This window comes from Coptis chinensis, chromosome 7 (assembly GCF_015680905.1).
Source record: "Coptis chinensis isolate HL-2020 chromosome 7, ASM1568090v1, whole genome shotgun sequence".
NCBI lineage: Eukaryota > Viridiplantae > Streptophyta > Magnoliopsida > Ranunculales > Ranunculaceae > Coptis > Coptis chinensis.
Window position 1 is genome coordinate 79,474,081 of NC_141462.1, and position 19,810 is coordinate 79,493,890.

The 19,810-nt window shown below is 35.3% G+C and overlaps 2 protein-coding genes, 1 long non-coding RNA gene and 1 pseudogene across 4 annotated transcripts; all 4 read left to right on the forward strand.

Annotated features, from left to right (window-relative positions):
- The first annotated feature begins 2,605 nt into the window (after positions 1–2,605).
- LOC147489153 (shaggy-related protein kinase GSK2-like) lies at positions 2,606–3,639 on the forward strand (annotated as a pseudogene).
- Positions 3,640–4,250: 611 nt separating this feature from the next.
- Positions 4,251–5,806, forward strand: LOC147489154 (phosphoribosylamine--glycine ligase-like). The gene is made up of 2 exons (XM_086573463.1): positions 4,251–4,908; positions 5,511–5,806. Exons 1-2 carry the CDS (start codon positions 4,495–4,497, stop codon positions 5,613–5,615), a joined length of 519 nt encoding a protein of 172 aa, XP_086429589.1. The 5' UTR covers positions 4,251–4,494; the 3' UTR covers positions 5,616–5,806.
- Positions 5,807–7,764: 1,958 nt separating this feature from the next.
- On the forward strand, positions 7,765–8,639 carry LOC147489155 (zinc finger A20 and AN1 domain-containing stress-associated protein 4-like). The gene has a single exon (XM_086575141.1). It carries the CDS (start codon positions 8,008–8,010, stop codon positions 8,431–8,433), a length of 426 nt encoding a protein of 141 aa, XP_086431267.1. The 5' UTR covers positions 7,765–8,007; the 3' UTR covers positions 8,434–8,639.
- A 4,021-nt stretch (positions 8,640–12,660) lies between these two features.
- LOC147489156 (uncharacterized) lies at positions 12,661–16,255 on the forward strand. Of its 2 annotated transcripts, XR_015203251.1 has the most exons (5): positions 12,661–13,385; positions 13,879–13,989; positions 14,214–14,315; positions 14,570–14,664; positions 15,696–16,255. It is a non-coding gene; the product is annotated as an uncharacterized LOC147489156 (long non-coding RNA). The 2 variants fall into 2 exon arrangements; XR_015203250.1 differs by having other exon boundaries at positions 12,661–13,989.
- The last annotated feature ends 3,555 nt before the right edge of the window (positions 16,256–19,810 follow it).

A 19,810-nucleotide genomic window follows, 5' to 3' on the forward strand; every position in this document is an offset into this window, starting at 1 on the left:
GGACTTTGGAGCTGATCAATAATTGTCAAGTTATTACAAGTTCACATGATGGCAGCCAACAGGAAGTTAAAACCTTGTCGAGCAGTAGATAGATTTGTTTGTTTCTCTTTTAAAAGTATTGAAATCCGAATTTTAAAGAGAATTGAGGTCTTCCTAGTCACGACTGGCTTAGCGATCATATGATATCACTCTCACGGACAACTTATTTTTGGAGGTCGTTAACTTTTCCAAAAAAAAAACTTATTTTTGGACATTTTAGTTGAAAATGTGCACTGCGGTGTAATTGAGTCGCCGTGTCCTATCATTGTGCCCACATATTTCTTCTCAACGTGTGGTTTGCAAGTGGATGCAGAGCGTACGAACCTACTTTTGCAATGCTTATTATGACACAGATTTTACTCCTCCTTTTCGTTAGAAAATAGGTTCTACATACGCACATTCTTCTTTAACTACTACGGACGCTGTCTACGTAATGACCTCAATTAATAATTAAGATTTGTTAAATTAAACGTGGTTAAATAAGAACCATGATTTAAGAAAAAATAAGTGTGTTTATCTAAGCGTCCCCCACCCACCTGGTATGAATTCTGAAAATCATAGCTCTGCCACTATCCGATGGTCCATACTTTCCTCCTAATTTGTTTTGGTTGGTTTTCTAAAATCATAAAAATGAAAATATAATTTTGCAGAAAGTAATAAAGCATCATCTTGTATTCATAATCAAGTATTGTTGGTTCACGTTGTTTTTCATATAACATATTATATTAGGAAGAGTTGTTAACGTGTAAGTTATTCCATAATTTGGACAATTGCATGTGTAACACTTGTGATAGTTCTTCCCCCCCCCCCAATAATCACGATAAACTTAAACTTCAAGATACATTAGTTTATATAACAAACAAGATGGTGGAGGCTCCATTTCTAAAAAACTCATAGCCCATTTAGCTATTGAGTGGGCCTCCCCATTCAAGTTTCTACTAATCCACTTGAAAACTACAAGGAAATCAAATACGGATTTTAAAACACTAATGTTCTGCAAAATGGGAATACAGTTCCAGTCAGTAGGTGGCAGATCCTTTTCTAAGGCTTCTGCAACAGTCTTGTTATCTCCATAAATGAAAATAGCTTCTGGGGACAAAACTAATTGTTGCAACATCTTGCAAGAAAGTTCTGCAGTTATATACTCAGCTTCCATAGCGTTATTTGTTCTGAACTTTGTAAAACTAGCTCCCAAGACTAGTTTTACAAAGGTGTATAAAACAAGACTTGAATCCTATAAAAATTGAAAATGAAAACGAAATGGAGTCCTATTGACACCTATGAAGGAAAAGAAAGTTTTGTTGTTATTCAGAATTTTAGCAATAAGTTTTTGGTCAATACAAACAATATATATTTATAGAATAAGTTTTGTATGCTGTATATGACTATATCAAAGTAAGCAAAGAGCCAAAGAATGTAAGATACTTGGCAAAGAAAGTAATTAAAAAAGAAAAGAAAAGGAATGTCAATATATATCACTTTCAGAATAAACAGAAATCATAATTATTAACATTTAACAATAGTACATACCCTGATACCGATTGAAACTAGTGCATATCTCCTTTTCTCTACCTGTTTCTTACAAAATGAAATACCAAATTCTTGAATATCGGTATTTTGCATTAGGATATGGATTAGAATCAAAGACCATTAATACTGAGTAGTTGAGAATGCTCCCAGTGACCCACGTCAGCCTCCCTTTTTTCTCTGAGATTGACATATTAGATTTTTCATAAAAAAAATGAATTCTACGCCCTTTTTTGGCGATTTCAATTGTTCATAATCCAAAATAGATAAAAACTTCTTTCCATGTTTTTTTTTTAAAATTCTATAAAACACTCCCAACTCTCCAAAAAAAAAATTCATCTCTTCAAACCCTCTCTCTTATTCATCTCTTCTTCAAGTAGTTAGATTTAAAAGATACTCCAAGCATTTAGTTATGTTCTTCTCTCAACTGAAAGAAACGACCAATACAGAGAGTATGGCAAAGAAAAAGAATGGGGAAGATTCAAAGATGTAGCCGTAGCGAAAACCGATGGAGACAGAAAAGAGTCCAATTTCATTCAACCTCGGCATGGAGTTGTTGACGAGAGTTTTCCTAGCCGTGATAAAAGCGAGATACTTTTAGAAAGAAGAAGAAAGGCATGATTTTCTATCTCTCGAAATTGTTTATCATTTTTGTAATTTTTCAACAAAAGCGTAGATTGTGCATAACATACTATAAAAATCTTCATTCAGTTGAAGAAACAACTACTGAGCATCTATGTTTTATTGTTTTTGTAGTTGTTTAGTGGTCGGGGTTTATTGCATACAAGCAGGATTGAAATGCAAATCCGAATAATAACAAAGAAATAAAGAGGCTTCTTTGGAATCACATGGTCTCTTTTTTTTTCAGCGCCCCATCTTCTCATTCTTCTTCTTTTCCAAACCATCATCATCAACAACAACAACATAGTGTGAAGAAGATCGATTCAACTCAAATGGGCGAAGAAAATAATAATAAAGTAGTGATCTTTACCTTTTTTTACTTTGCTTTGTTTTCAAGTTTATGGATGATTCCTGATTTATGCTACAATTGCAGGAAATAAATTCATCTTTTGTTGATGGGAATGATCAAGTTACGGGCCATATTATATCTACTACTATTGGATGAAAAAATGGTGAACCCAAGCAGGTGGGCAATTACTTGATTAACATGTTTTTATACTCTCTGTTTAAGATTTAACAATTAATGCTTCTTCTACAGACTATCAGCTACATGGCAGAGCGTGTTGTGGGGACTGGATCTTTTGGTATTGTCTTCCAGGTAAGCAAGTATTACTTATGTTCACTATGGCTCCATTGTACATGCCTCATTTTGGTCTAAAGTCATTTTCTTTACCTGTGCTAGGCAAAATGTTTGGAAGCTGCAGGTGCCGACTAGCAAAGTCGGTAAAACCTTTGGGTGATGATACCAGAGGTCTGGGGCTCGAATCCTGCTAGCATCAAAGAGTTACTGATCTCATTTAAAACAGGCTTACCAAAAAAAAAACAAAATATTTGGAAGCTGGAGAGACTGTGGCTATAAAGAAGGTTTTACAGGACAGGCGTTATAAGAACCGTGAGCTGCAGCTGATGCGTTCAATGGATCACCCAAATGTGGTCTCTCTGAAACACTGTTTCTTTTCCATGACAGCTAAAAATGAGCGTTTCCTCAATTTAGTAATGGAGTACGTCCCTGAAACTATATATCGGGTTCTGAGACACTATAGCAATGTAAATAAGAGGATGCCCCTCATATCATTGAAGCTTTATAATGATCGTATATGCATGACCTTATTTCCATGGAACTATCTCGACTTTGTCTATTACTAATTAAACCCCCTGTTATGCAGATATTTAGGGGGTTGGCTTATATTCATACTGTTCATGGAGTTTCTCACAAGGATGTGAAGCCTCAGAATCTTCTGGTATGCATTTCTCTTCAAAAATTTATATTCACTAGAGAGACTATGACGTTTATCCTACAAGCTATGCTTTACGTCTTAGTGCTCTCTCTTATTTGCAATTAGTTGTTTATTTATAAATTGTTTCTGTTTTGCTTAGCTTTATACCTGTTGAAGTAAAGCCATGCCCAACGACCTTGATGTCATCCGTATCAGAAAGCATGCACAATTACTAATGGTACTCAACTGTTTCAATTGATACATGCACTTCTGCATACCTCTAAGGTGTACCAGGTTCGAAACTTATTATAGATATATTTTTTACATATAGATTTATTTCAGTTTTGTTTCGTGTAAACACCACTAAATTTGTTTTCCAGAGCATAGATTTATTACTTCTAGCTATGGATTTTTAATTTTTATTTGTCGGGTGAAGGAGTGAGGATTAGTATATGGAGAAACATTCAATGTTGTACCCATTTCTATATTGAACAGTTTGTTTCCCCACCTTAAGTTTTCTGATAGATGTACTATAGTTCTCAAGCATCATTTTGGGGCACTGGATGTCGCTAAGTAGCTTAATTGTAGAATGTTGTGATGAGACCGCTGAAATTGGAAGAATTTTAGCTGTAGTTATTAAGATTAGAAAGTTTTGTAACGTAAGGACAATGACTTTAGAAACCGCCCAATTTTTATTTTCATAATGTTACACATTTAAAAGCTTTTATGGTTTTAGAAATGAAAATTCGGGTTTTTTCTTTTTACTCATGGGATGTTAGTAAGAGTTCATATTGACAGGTATCCGACTTGCGAAGTTGTCTTAGATTTTCCCAGATAGATCAATTAGACGCCAAACATGTTGGTAGAGGTGATGGGTCTCCTGTATAATCCAAAAAAGGCCACGCAGAGTTTCTAACCACTTGGTCACCCCAATACCCCCATGCACTTTACACAGGTCACTTGGGTTTTCTAAAGTCTCATTGTTATCAAAGCAGATGGACTTGCTGCAGGAAAAGGAGTTGTAGTTGCAATGACTTTGGAGGAGGCATATGAAGCTATTGATTCAATGTTGGTTGAGGGTATATTTGGTTCTGCGGGTTGCTCTGTGGTTATTGAGGAATTTCTGGAAGGAGAAGAAGCTTCGTTCTTTGCCTTGGTGGATGGTGAGAATGCCATACCTCTTGAATCAGCTCAGGACCATAAATGCGTTGGGGATGGTGATACAAGACCCAATACGGGTGGAATCGGTGCATACTCGCAAGCACCAATATTAACAGAAGAGCTGAAGTCTTTGGTTATGAGTTCTATAATCCTACTAACAGTGAAAGGAATGTCTGGCGGCCGCAAGTTTGTTGGGGTCTTGTATGTAGGGCTCATGATTGAGAAAACAGGAGCACCTAAACTAATCGAGTACAATGTGCATTTTGGAGATCCGGAGTGCCAGGTTAGTCATAACCCTAAGTTAACTTATCTCATCCAGGTTATTGTCAAGGTTCTTGAAAAAGTACTAATGTTAAAGTTGATGCCACCACACATGCAAGGTAATGAACCTACTCTTATATGGGCTTGGTCCAGGAATTTCCCTGGGTCAAAAGGCAACTCATTCATATTCAAAATCCATCATAAGTATGAATCAGTTGTCTGGCATGATAGGATGCTCACAACCCTTTCTTTGTGCAAAGAAGTTATAACAAATTATATGGTCGATTAGTTGCTCTAACTTCTAACTGTGATGGCACTGTCCCCATCAAAGAAAGAGCCTTACATGTGATTGTCGTTATGGTAGACTCCTCGCATATGCCAAGGTGACACATCATGAAGTCGTGTTGGGAATTGTACTTCTAGATGTTTTCTCATCGCCCAGCAGTCACCAAACTTAAAAAGAAAAAAATTATACAGATTACAGTGTCTATTGACCACAATTTCTTGCCAAACCAAACACAATCACAACCTCGAATGAAAATGATCATATTTCATATTCTGAGTTTTCATTATATAAATGTATCTGCTGCTCCCTGATTCTTTCTGCATGGACTGTTCAAACAGGTTCTGATGGTCCGGTTGGAATCTGATTTAGCACAAATACTACTTGCGCAGTTGGTCTTCCTCATATGGGTAGGGTATGGAGTAGGAGAGTTGTTAAGGACATGACTTACTCTCAAGGCACTAATAATATAAAAGGAATTATTACTCTAGCGGAAGTAGCTGGTGTATAGGAGCGAATGACAAATTGTTTCTAGGTCATTCTAAGTAGATAAAACTTTAAATTTGAAAACAGTTGAGTTGCTAAGTTGCAACTGTTGGAGAATACCGAGTACAATAGGTTGGTCCTTAACACACGCACGCTAACAAACCCACTATTTTAGTAAGTTTTACTTTTAAATTCTTTTTGCGCTTTTTGTCATTGCATTTGAACTTCTGAGAATTTGATTGTCACATTCAGATAATTTTTTTACTATTTCTACTTTTCATGTTTTTAACAAATGTTGTTTCTCATTGAAATTAGTTGTCTGTTGTTGATACTTGATTTTATATTGCAAGGGTTTGCTATGTATCAAAGTTTTTCCTTATTGTCCGTTTGTTATGGTTTGTGTTGAGGAATTATTTTGATGGTATATACTCTTTGATCTTTTAGTATGTTGTCTCTAATGCTATCATGATTTGTGGTATCTATCTGAAAAACTCAATTGCAATTTGCTTTTCTCAATATTTGGATTTGAGTACTAATTTAAATGAGCGTTATTGGAGTCATCTGCTAAGAGTAAATTAACGAGGTTCAAAATTCCAAATGAACCCAATTCCAAATTAGTAAGTTCTGTGACTTCTGTCTGTCTACTATTATAAGAGTCATCTGCTAATGTACTTTTACAGCTGACTGAGATATTTGCGCATTTTGCTAAAGGTAGTTAGTCTGCGTCACCCAAGAAAACTAGGGGAAGCTTTTGGTCTTGCTTTTTCCTTTAGATAATAGATTTTAAGTTTTTGTGGATGATTAAAGAGACTTAAATTTAGCTCATATTGCAATCATTTGTATATATATATGTATGTGCTTAAGAAACTTAATAAATGAATGGCATAGAATCTACTGTTAAAATTAGGATTTAAAAGGTTATGGGTTTTGTTTGCTCAGGGCCTTAGGGTTTTAATGTATTTAGTATCTATTCGTACTCGGTTTTAATGTATTTAGTATCTATTCGTACTCGAGGAAAAATTAGTTAACAAACATATCTTATTGTATTATGTAAGGTTGTAAGCTAAAGAGCATCTATTTGGGTTATGTTTGCTCTCCCCTTTGTTCGTCTTTGTTAAATGGTTAACTGAATTTCTCTCTTTGTTGAATAGTTAACTGAATGTATAAATGATTTTCTCACTCTGTTCACATAGTGAGGACATCGATAGGTAGTGGCACCATCAACCCTTTTCAATCATTCAGGTACTTTTGGTTTTGAAAATGGTGGATTTAGTAAGGCTTCAACTTCGGATGATGAGCCTGTGATTATACACAAGTAAAGAAAAGTAAGGTCCTCTACTCAAAATAGTGAAATTTTGTAGTTAAAGGCGTGATCCTGTATTGTGTTTTAAAATGTGATCACATAAATTTCAGTTGGATTTTAAAATGTTCTTATTAATGCTAGATTTGTTCTCTTTTAATTAAGTTTATGAATTTTTTTGATAATCAGGTGATAATAGGAGTGGATATTAAACTCTCTGGCAAAATTTAGTGAACATGGATGACGAAACCACTTTCTCAAACATATATCGATGCGTCTCAAGCATTTCTAAACACACGTATTACTAAAAAATTTCGAAAAAAATTAGTTAATGGAAAATTTGTTTTCCTCAAGAGATCACGTGTTATTGTTTTCCATATATTGCACATTATGTAATATTTTATATATGTTTATTAAATTGTGTTATATTTTGTCATGAGAAACTTTTATTTAATTGATCATTTATAATCTTAGCATGACATTATATGGACTAAAGATATACTCTTTTACTATTCTGTGTAAATAATTACTATTTTGTTATATAATTACGTGATCTTTTTACTTATCGTCTAACACAAAACCAATAAAACTTGCATTTCTTTGTTGCCGCCATAATTTTAAGACCAATTGACCAAAAATCATATGTGATAAGTTGATAACTGATAACTTCTTTTTAATGTTTAAATTAAATAATCTTTTAAATAAAAACAATCCTCTCTTCCACTATAAATAAAGTAGCCCGGCTACGGGCAAAAGGGCTAGTATTAGATAATAGTTGAGAAACTTCGGTGATGCCCAGTTGCCCACCAAACTTGACTACCGCCCTTGCCGACTTCCCTAAAGACAAGTAATACAGTAAACATACCAATGTCAAACCCGCGTCAACATGGTTTCCTGTTTCCTTCTCCATTTAAACTTCTACACCCAACTGAATTCCCCTAGCCTTTATAAATACACACGATTTCAACAAATTTTTACATTGTCTTGATAGGTTTTTCTTGTGAGAATTTATTTTCAGAAACGATAGATATAATAAGAATATAGGATCAAAGATGGCTGAAGATCAATATAGATGTCAAGCTCCAACTATGTGTGCCAACAATTGTGGATTTTTTGGTAGTGCAACCACATTAAATTTGTGCTCAAGATGTTATAGGGATCATTGTCTTAAAGAACATGCTGCTGTAAAATCTTTAGCTGCCAAGTCCGTTCAAGTTTTCTCACCTACGGTTGGTAATGGACAGAGTTCGAATGTTTTGGAGGTACCACGTCAAGCTGAGTGCGCAAACCGTTGTTCTTCGTGTCGCAAGCGTGTAGGACTTACCGGGTTTCGTTGCCGGTGCGGGGTTACTTTCTGTTCTACACATAGGTACCCCGAGCAACACGGTTGTTCCTATGATTTCAAGGCGGCTGGCAAAGAAGCCATAGCTAAAGCGAATCCTGTAGTCAAAGCAGATAAGATTGAGACGAGGATCTGACTTGATTTGAGTTCGGGGATGGATGTGAAGTAGTTACTGAACCGGTGGATCAACTGAAAGGCTACGTAACAATTGGTGGGCACGTCAAATCACAAGTTTTTTTTTTATTAATTTGATTTAGACTTAGATGTAATTGGTGGAAAGTAATGTGGGCTTATCGGGGCCATTGAATTTGCTATACATTATTGTTTGTTCTGATGGCTTAATATTCTCTACACTACTCTTGATTCTTGATTCTTGATTCTTGAGATTTGATCTGTATGGCTCCAGATCAATCAATACGCACCGGTGCGTATTTTGATCCACGCCTCTTTCAATCTGTGAACTTTGTCCAATATACTTTTCGGGAATTAGGGACATCAAATTTTCAAGCGCCACTGCCGACTGATGATGTACAATGGTTCTGGACATTAAACTAGACTGCCCACTTCAATTCCTACTCAAATGAAGAGAATTAAAGCATAGCTAACTATCAAAATATCCCCGATATATCCGATATATATTGGTATTTTGGTACACCGATATCGATATTTTCAATATATATCCACCGAATATAGAACCCTTTTTTTCCGATATATATCAGAATTTCTGATATAAAACTTTTTATTGCCGAGATAATCGATATATCCGATATTTACGATATATATCGTTTGATTTTGTGACCATTTTTTAATATATATCCGATATTTCCAATATATTTTCGATATTTATGATATTTTAAATAGTTTGGATTGGTCACAAAAAAAATGGATATATCCGATATATATCGGTTTTTGGGTACACCGATATCGATATTTTGGTCCTTGACTATAACTACAATATTCATGATATCTCTACTACAAGTATCTCCTATAACTAATATGAACCCTTAAATTCATCTGGGTATTTTTCTTACACATAATACCCCTGGATAAATAATTAAATCAAATACCTAGATATTTATTAATGAGGACTATTTGGTCTTTTTACGCCTTTGTAAATTTTTAGTGCCGATATTGTCTTTAAATTAAAATGTTGCTTAACACTTTTGAATAAGAGTAATAGGTACTTTCATGTGGTGGTGAATTAAAAAACCAATTCCATGCCATTTTGAATTGTACGCCCCACCATCCCCACCATAAATGACATTTAATTAGCAATAATAATTGAGTAATTTAATTAGATTAATTACAATGAATACACTTCTACGTCTCCCCCTCCCAATCTCCACCCCTACGTTTCCCTTCTTTTGCAAACAAAAAAAAAAAAAAAAGTTTTGCAATAAAAAGTAAACAGAGCCATCAGTCTCTCTCCCTCTCTCTTCAAATTGAGTTCTCTTATTGCAACAAATCCTAGCCATTCATTTCAATCGAGGTAAAAAATCTATATAGTTGAAATAGTGAGTACTCTAATCTAGGATGGAATTGGCGAATGGCGAACGGATCTTTGCCGTCATCTCTATATTGCTTATGAACCTCCAATCATCAGGTATGATTGTTTTCTTCACTTCTCGAAATCAGTCAATTTGCTTTAATGCATGAATTTTCTTAATTTCAGGACTAATTTCCAGATTGGTTAATTTCTGATTGGGTACTTTAATGGTTATGGTCTTTCGAAAGGTTTGTTCTGGTTGAACTTTTGGTTTGTGGTTTGATATGGATTAGTTATTCGGATTTAATTTATGCTTTATTTTCCAGTTCATCTTTAGTTTTAATTATAAAGTGGATTAAGAAATTGAAGAAAGAATTCCCAATTGATTTTGGCTCACACGTTTGAGGTTGATGATACTAATGGCCACATCGACAATATGTGTTGTTCCACAAAGCCTGCTTACCAATAGATGATGACTTGCTTCCTCCAAAGATCCATGGTTGCAAAACTCCTTTTAGACTTCTTGCTACTGCTATGCGTTCTCAACTGACAAATGCAGAAATGACCAACATACGGAGCTTGCAAAGTCACTTCTCATTTTCCCCTTGCTATTGTTCACTGTCATGTTTAGTTCTCTGACTAAAATAGTACTTTACTATAGCTCTTTTCATTTGACATGTTGTAACACCCTCATTTTATTAAATGTCTAAAATTAATTATTTTACAAAATAATAATAATAATAATAATAATAATAATAATAATAATAATATATTAACTAAGTCTTAAGTTAAGTGGAGTGAATATGTATGTTTGACTTTTTGAGAAAAAAGAGGAAAAATAGTTTGTTTGGTTTGAAAATGATTTAATAGGAAAATTTTTAAGTTTTAAAATAAAGTGTAGAGATTTAACTAATAAGGAAACATGGAGAGAATAATTTCGTAATTTATGGGAGAAAATATGGAAAGTTTTTAAAGTAAAATATGACATAGAATTCTTTAGAATAGGATGGTTTATCAAAAATTGAGGATTTTTAAGAAAACTAATTTTTTTTGCTTAGAACTAGACAAGTTAAAACAAATATCGAAGAATGGAGCCCGGATTGTGCATCTCTTATCTAGCTGTGGATCGGATTTGTAGTGTTCTATTTTATATATTTTCTGCCGGAATACGAAGGTGAGTAGTTATTTTGCTATTTCATTGAACCTATAGTTGTTTTACGTGGATACAAACATATTTATTTTTGTTCAAGGTTTTCGTTTAATTTCTGCTTATTCTTCTGTAGTCATTCTGCGTCCGGTCAAAATGCAAAAACCTGTTAAATGTTAGCATATTGTTTTGCAATTGTAAACTATGAAACTCTGAATATGAAGTGCTGAAGCTTTATGGGCCCGTTAATGGTGGTGCAAGCCCAAGAAATCGCCCTGTATAGTATTTTGAATTTGAACCTCTATTATGTTGTTGTTTTGGTTGGATTAGGTTGTTGTTTTGGTTGGATTAGGATTGGTGGCAGTGGGGCTGTGTGAGGGCTGTCGAATGGGTGCTGTTGAAGCTTTGAGAGGGCGTTAATGGGGGCGAAAAGAAATCGCCCAGTTTATTATTTGAACTTTGTTGTTGTGTACTTGAATGGATTGTTGGTTGTTGTGAGGGTGTTTGAGTGTTGTAGAGTGGAGGGGGGGCAAAGCTCGAAGAAGTTGTTAATGGCGGACGGTCCAGATATAGTTTGGAGGTAGGAGATTGATTTAATGAATCGAGTTGGTGCTTTTATTAAAAGGATAGGGTTTTTCACGAGGTGCAAAACCGCTTGGAGGAGGAAGTGAGAGGGGTGGCCAGAACACGAGCCGGTGCGGTGGAGGGGATGACCGAGATTGGGATCCAGTGCTCCCAGTCTCACAACTTCAGTTTCTAACTCTGTTGGGCTTGGGCCGAAACTAATTAGTTGGGTTGGGCCAGTTTTATTTCTTTTGTTTTGGGTCGAACCAATTAATTGTTTTTGGGCCGGACCACATTAGTTTTGTTTCTTTGGGCCAGATTTTAGTTTTGCTTGGTTGGGCCGAAACTTATTAGTTCTTTGGGCCGAAACCTATTAGTTCTTTGGGTCAGTTTCTATTCTGTTTGGGTCTTTAAGTGTTTAGACTTTTGGGCTTTGGTTTTGGGCCTTGACTGTGGACTATTGACTATTTAATTGCATTACTTTTTTTATATTAAATCTTATGGACTAATCAAATGGTAGAATGTTGTGGAAGCCTGTATAAACTTGTTTGTCATTATCTAAGAAAGATTTGACGTTGATATTGTGCAATTTTTGACACGTGACGAGATAGAAATTTTAGGAGACATAATATTCCTAAAATGCTATAAAAATGTTATGCGGTACGTTTGAAGCAATTGTGATGTTATGTGGTATGTTGAAATTGTTGTTCTGTTAAATGATATCATATGTTAGGATATCTATTAAATGCAATATCTTTGAGAAATAAATGTAAACGCTCCATCATTATGTCTGTGAGATGCTACCATGAGGTATTATAGTATTTGTGGATATTTCCAAATATTGTGGCTTAGTGCAATAATGTATTTGGCATGCACGTGATACAGTGAAATGGTTATGAGATATAAATGTATAATACCTGAATAAATTACATAACGAAAATCCTAGAACCTAGCTACCACAACTCACGTGATTTGGCCCATGTGTAGGGCGTATGTGATATGATTGGCCCTTGTATAGGGTGTATGAGATGTTGATTGACCCATATGTAGGGCAATCGTAGCCGAATAGTGGCTTAATTTTCTCGTTCGCAAAATTAGAACGAGACGCGCGATATTTTATGCCGAATAATAGTGGCGCCAGCGTAATGACGTTAGGTGGGGGGGGTTATCTGGTATGCGATATCCCGCTTAGGGTAATTACACACGGAGTAGTTCATTACGTGAGGGGAGGCATGTGGATGTACATGTTCGGCGTTGGGGAGCGATTGTGGTAGCCAGGGAAACTAGGTAAAACATAGAGACGACGTGATTCTAGAGACACTTAAAGAAACTCTAAATAATAATTGTGATGATATATCAAAGTGTACGTTAAATCTATAATCAATGATTTATTGTAATTTATGTTGCATTCACAAATGGCTTTGCAGAAAGGGTGGGTTGAATTGATTATCTGTGCAGGTGTGACCCACTCTGTGATTAGGCTTACACCATCGTAAGTATAGAGTAAGTTTTAGTTTTGTTATTTTATTATTGGATGCAGTTTGATCTAGTACGGATTGGAAGCTAAGGCATCTCAGTGGAGGAACTACCTGTCTTAATTAGTGTATTTAAGAATGTTGTATTAGTCGTTGGAAGTTAAGGCGCCTCGGTGGATGAACTAACTGCCTTATGGATTGTGTATATATATGTATAAGTATATTTTGTATTTTAGGGCTACTCATACCAGCATTGTTTATAATGCTGACCCGATTTACATGTTTGCTTATTGGGTGTGTTCATAAAATGAACACAGTTTGATAAGTCTTGACAGGACTAGTGTTGAAGACGGTTAGTTGTTGCTTATGGTTTGCATTAGCGTCGCATTTCAGGATATGTTTTGTTTTCTCTTGAGGTAAAATAGATTTTCAATTGAGACAATGTTGTTTTGTATTTTCAGTTGTAATTATAATTAAAGAGTTGTTGAAAGGAAATTTGTAATTTAATCATATTTATGAATTTTTGTAATGAAGAGTACTTTTGTTTATTTAATAAATTTTTTATTGGTTTCAAATTATTGAAATAGATAAATGGATAATGGGTTTTTGGAAGTTGAAAGTGCATCACACCTCGAAAATCGAAGAGTCGGGAACAAATATTGTTTTTCCAATTTTGTCGAAATTCGGGGTGTGACACATGTCTTGTCAATCAGTCTTCACGTTTGTTGATTTATTCTTTCAATCTTCTGATGTTTTTTTTTTAAAATTATTATTTATGAGAATCCATCTTGAGGTTATAGGGAAAACTTTTGGAGTTGGTAGGTATTAACTTAATTAAACTCATTATATCCTACTAACCTTTAATTTTACTATACTACTAACTCAGTATATATTCAAATGTATCATCAGAGCTTCTGTTGGATTAAGTCACACACCTTCATTTTCTAATTTGATGTGTACATTAGTTCCAAATTGGCGTTCTCTCTCTTCTCAGGCTTTTCTGATTGACAACTCTGGCATGTAAGTTATTTTTTTTATTTCTCCTTCATTTGTATGTTAGAATGCAATTTAACTAACAGTGGCTTGGCTGAAAAAAACCCTTTTCAAGGGATCAAAACCATATGTTTAAGTCTCATGGTTTTCATTTTAAAGGCCTAAAATGCTTGGAATTCTACTTAATTGTGTTTAGGGTTTGGATTATTTGTTCAACTTTGTTTGATAAAGTAATATGACTATTATTGCAGAAACAATTTTAGACCTTTTCCAAGGGAAACTCAAGATCCGGGTAGCCATTGTGTTTATCCAAATTGATTTCATCACGATGAAAAGGAGAGTCATATATTCAGGTATGATTTTGTCTTTGTCATGAACATTTCTCTCCCATGTTGTTTAGTTCGAATTCATTGTTTTGAAACACCCACTGCAGCATGATGTGTTGATCTACATTCAGTTAATTTGACCCATATATCCAAACTTTATGCAAATATCTCAACACACTAAGTTGAGAGTGGTTCTTCATGGGGCAATCCAAATTTCTCTCTTTAAATGCAACATGCTGATTACGATCTTAAATTTTGGATTCTTTTCTTTCAATGCATAGATTATCAATTTAACATGGAACAACAAATGGCAGCTGAATTTCATTGGGCAAGAGTATGAGATCAATTTTGAGATCGAATTGCAGATGATGCTTAGGTATGTATACTCTTAATGTTATGGTAACCTGAAATTTTTTAGTTTGAAATTATATTTTGTTATTTGAATTGATAGAATATCTTTAGTTGATTTAGCGCGAAGAAATTGTAATAATCTGTAATATCAATTAATGACTTATATGTATGTTGGTGGTAAAGAAACTCACTCTGAGACCTCTGAGATGATTGAGAGTGTTTCATAACCCCACCATATACTATCCTATCTTATTGTAGACCTTGAAAAAAAATTTATGCTCACTTCTCCTTAGTATAAGACGAAATGAAGTTATATTTTACCACGTTGACTGGTAGATTAAAATACTGGTAGATTAAAATATTAGTATGACAAGTCTGAACCTCCCAAGGCTTGACCAGTAGCCCACTGGACTACTTCTATCTATGTTGTTGGGAACCAGTTTATGGTGCATGTTCATATGGAATACTTCTGTCATACTACATAGTTGCTAGCCAGGAAAACTCCGAGCAATCCAAAGCGCGCCTACGCGGTAGGTTCGCCTTAGAGCTAAGGATGCTTACGGTCATCTATGCTCCTGTCTAGCCCTTAAGTTCACCTCATTGCCTAACATCGCTTGAGCCTTTAACTGCATAATGGGAAGCTGATGTAGTATGTTATGCAGTATGTTTTTATCAGGAAATTGCTATTGCTTATTGTTTAACTTCTTGCCAGAAATCCTATATCTCCCTCAAAATTGGTATTGGAGTGGGTTATCTAACAAGATTTTCTACCCACTCTTGCCTCTAGATAGCAATCTGTGGCAAGTCTCCCTCTGCAACGAGTATCTCAAACTGCTTTTGACATGCTCTTATGATGCCTATCTACTTGTCTTGGATAAATAGTGTTTTTTATTGAGAATTCTAATTAACCAACTTGGACAAATAAGTGAAGTCATCCTCTAAATGTGCATATTTGAATTAATTGTAGTTATCTACTATTTTTTTTTGGATAAAAATTATCTACTATTTGGTTATTGGCCAATTCCTTTTCTATTCTGACATTAATTTTTGCTGCAGCCTTCACTCTATTTCTTTCATAATGGTGTTTTGGCCAACGAAATGATTGGTTATAAAGTAGAACGTTTGATGAAGATCATGGAGCAGCTTTACAAGTAATCACGTAGTTGCAATATGCTATTGACATGGGCAAGCATGTAGGCATTGTACGTCATTTTCTAACACTCAACATACAAACTATGCACTACTACAGTGTGCATGGAGATATTATTGATACCATTGAAGAGGCCATTGACATAGAATGGACTACTACAGTGTGTATGGAAACTGATTCAGTGGAAGCTGCTTATGCTTTTGGAACAGATAGATAATTAGATAAGATATCAGCCTGTTTAAGCGATGAATAAGCATCTAAATCACTAAATGTGGAGCAAAGTTGAAGGTTCAAGAAATGGATAGGTTTAAAGGAAGACCTGATTAGTTAACCAAGCGAGTCTACTTTAGATTTTAGTAACTGTTATGGAAAGTTTAGGCATATGATTGGCTGTTGGATATTGATTTAATCTTTTCTATTTTTAACCAAATGAACATGCATTTGATTAAGTAGCAAAGTGGAAAAACACACTGTAATGACTAACCAAATGAACATGCATTTAACAATAGTAACTACAAAACGATTTCATGCGTCACGAATTAGCATAATAATATTAGAAGCTTTGAAGCTCGGCCCAATCCCGCAGGTGACTTGGTGACATTGCCTCCACATTCTTGATGACTCCCACATAAACTGCCTTGTGCACCATTGACTCTTACCTGATGGACTTTAATTTGAATTGAGCAACACCATTAGTTATCCATTGGCATTGCCACCATTTCTATATTTATATCTAAACATTTCGACTTATTTCAGGCGCAGTGTGCGTGCAATTTTGCTAGTTCATATAACAAGTGAGGTTAATTGTTTTTCCTTAGAGCTGTATACTTGTAAGTTGTAACTATTTTGTAGATCAAAGTGTATCAAGTTCTACTGAGATGACAATTACACATGATACTAGCCATAATCACAATTTTGAGATGCCAAAATTGTTGTAAATCTTTGGTTTTTTTCAGGCGCGCCGAGTAGTTAAGCACGTTATTTTAGTGTTAAACACTTGAACCAACATTTTGCGGGTTTGAGCTGGAACTAATGCCGTTTTCTTGGGCAATTATCATTACTTGCGGACGTTGCGGTCTTGCGCTTTCTGGGCTTCATTTTCCACTCAAATCAACAACGCCCTTTTTACACCAAATTCAGCCAATTTGCGCCAAATGTTCATACACCGTCTACCATTTTATACTGTTGTAACAATGGCGTAATATGTATATAGCTTTTTAAAAATCGTATATTTTCTTTCTCGTATGTGCTGTCATATTTCATAAACACACACATGGTCCTCGTCATGATTATTGTCTTCTATTTCTTAGAGCATAAGTGATACCAATCAACTATCAACCAATGGTAATGATAAATAATAATCACATGTTAGGCATGATACCAAATTACCAATCAACCAATGGTAATGATAAATAATAATCACATGTTAGCAATTTTTTTGTGACTTCTGTTATATAAATTATATCCAAAGTGGAATTTTGGTATTAGACTGGGCTGGTTTTGTGAATGTTACTGTTATTTATTTTAGCTTATCAAATAGGATGGAGGAGGAAATTGAATGTTTGAATCAGTAAGAAACTAAACAAACAATAAACAGAGCAGTAAGCGCGTCATTTTGTTCTAAGGGGTGGTCCAGGTGTTTGGAAAGGCTATAGGCCAAAGCCAAATACTCTTCAAAGTGACAACTGACAATATATATAATAATCCATCCTGGTGTCTTCGGGTATAGAAATATTGGGTATCCAAATTTATCAGAAATTCAGAAAACTTTCAGTGGAATCTTTACAAATCAAAAATTAAAAACAACCAAAATCAAACCTTGTTAAACTATAAGCTTAAAAATATTATGTTCAACAAACTAATTTGTCAGCTAAACCAATCAATAATCTCAATTTTCAATGATGTTATTTACTGCGACCATTTCTGACTGTACAACATTTTTCTTTATCAAACGCAAAAATTAGTCAAAATCTCATTATAAGCAAGTGTCTTGTATCTACAAGTCTACAACTATAAAATCCAAATCTATAACATAATTGTTTTGGCCCTACAAATGTGGCCCAATAAAAACTCAATTCAATACAAACCCACGCTGAGAGCCCATGCTCAGAGCTTATCTATAATAAAGCCCATGCTCAAAGCCCAAAAAGCCCACGCTCAGCGCCTATGCTCAGAGTTTATCTATAAAAAAACCCACTCTCAGAGCCCATACTCAGAGCTTATCTTTAATAAAGTCCACGTTCAGAGCCCATGCTCAGAGCTTATCTATAATAATGCCCATACTCAGAGCCCAAAAAACCACGCTCAGAGCCCATGCTTAGAACTTATCTACAAAAAAACCCACACTTAGAGCCCATACTCAAAGCTTATCTATAATAAAGCCCATGCTCAGAGCCCAAAAAGCCCACGCTCAGAGCCCATGCTCAGAGCTTATCTACAATAAAGCCCACACTCAGAGTCTATGTTCAAAGCCTACTGATAAACGGTATTTTCAGGTTTATTCCTTTAGTCCGAAGTCCGAAGTCTGCAGTCTGCAGTCCAAAGTCCGTAAACGTCCGTTTAGTCAAGTTACCTTACTCACGTGGGTTGGTAGGATAGGTCGAGTAAGGAATCGTCCATACCTTAGGGCTCGACAAGGTTTACAACTTTTAGTGAGTAGGATTTTAGGATATTTCTTAGGTTTAGAGAAATTAACGGCAATGCAAGTAATGTAAAATAATAACTATTGATTTTTACATAAATAAATAGGGATAGAGAAACAAGAAAAGGGTTAACCGTACTCATGTAAGAATCAGTTTCAACAGTTAGAGTACCATATCACTACAGCTCTAATCCGTCTCGAGTTCAAAGACAAACCCGAGACGGCGTTGAGTATCGATCCCTAGTGAGATGCACGCATCTATGAGCTCATCTCACTAGCATAAGGAGTTTAGCATAAGGAGTTGAACTAATATTTCATCTCTGGAATATCATTTTAGCTCCTGGTTCGATTCTACATTAGCTGGACAAATCAGAGAGCTATCTGACACCATAGAGTCTCGCGTGAGACATTTTGGGTCTCTCGCGAGACTATTCTAGAGCGTCAGCACTCCAAACTTGGCCAGTCTCAATCATTTTGGGACCGGATGCATAATCTACACCTAATTCCTAAGTAGTGATTCTGGAAACATTAAAGTATCAATCCGGATCGGAACATGAGAGTCATTAACCCTCCCCCTAGGGAGGATTTTAGCTCATGGTCATGATGGATAGATTAATCTTATTGTATAAACTAAACAAGTAAATAAATAACAGGAATTTAACTTGAAAAGAACTGACTTTTATTAAGTAAATGACTTACAATACTTGAAGCTTGGAAAACTACTGGAAGGAGAAAGCTACGTATTGGAAATGAAAGTAATCCAAGAATATAAAGCTAACCACTAAAGTCTAAAACTAAAACTCCCTAAAAGCTAAATTCCCCTTCTCATATATATCGCCCCTTCACGTGAAGCCTTCTTTAATTCAATTTTGTCATTTTCTTTACTTTGTTTTTTTCTTACTTTGTATAAACTTCCAAAGTTTTGTATACAAAACAAAACTTGCTATTAATGTTTTGTTTGTTCATATAAGCAAGGCGCCACCAAGGTGTGATCTTAACTTGTCACCTGTCCATGGTGACTCATCATTTTTGTGGGCCCTCAGAGTAGGTCCATGCACTGTGTCCAGTGGCGGCTCGGATTTTGGCATTTTTACAACTTTCTGTCTTTGCATAGAACTTGCCGCCCTGGTTGCTCTGGCAGTTCAATTTCCAAAATCGGCGTCCAGGTTTGAAAGATGTGAGCTTCGGAAGTTTGTTGCTTTACATGTGGACCCGTTTTGCACTGGTTTTGTCCCTTTGGAAACTTCGGCTCTAGTCAGGCTTTGTTGGCCTTCACTGGGGCTAAGTGGAAAGACTTCAAGTATGTCAATATTCCCGTACTTTGATGTATGTTTTATCATCATATTCACGTTAACTGCGAAAACCTGCAAAATAAAGTAT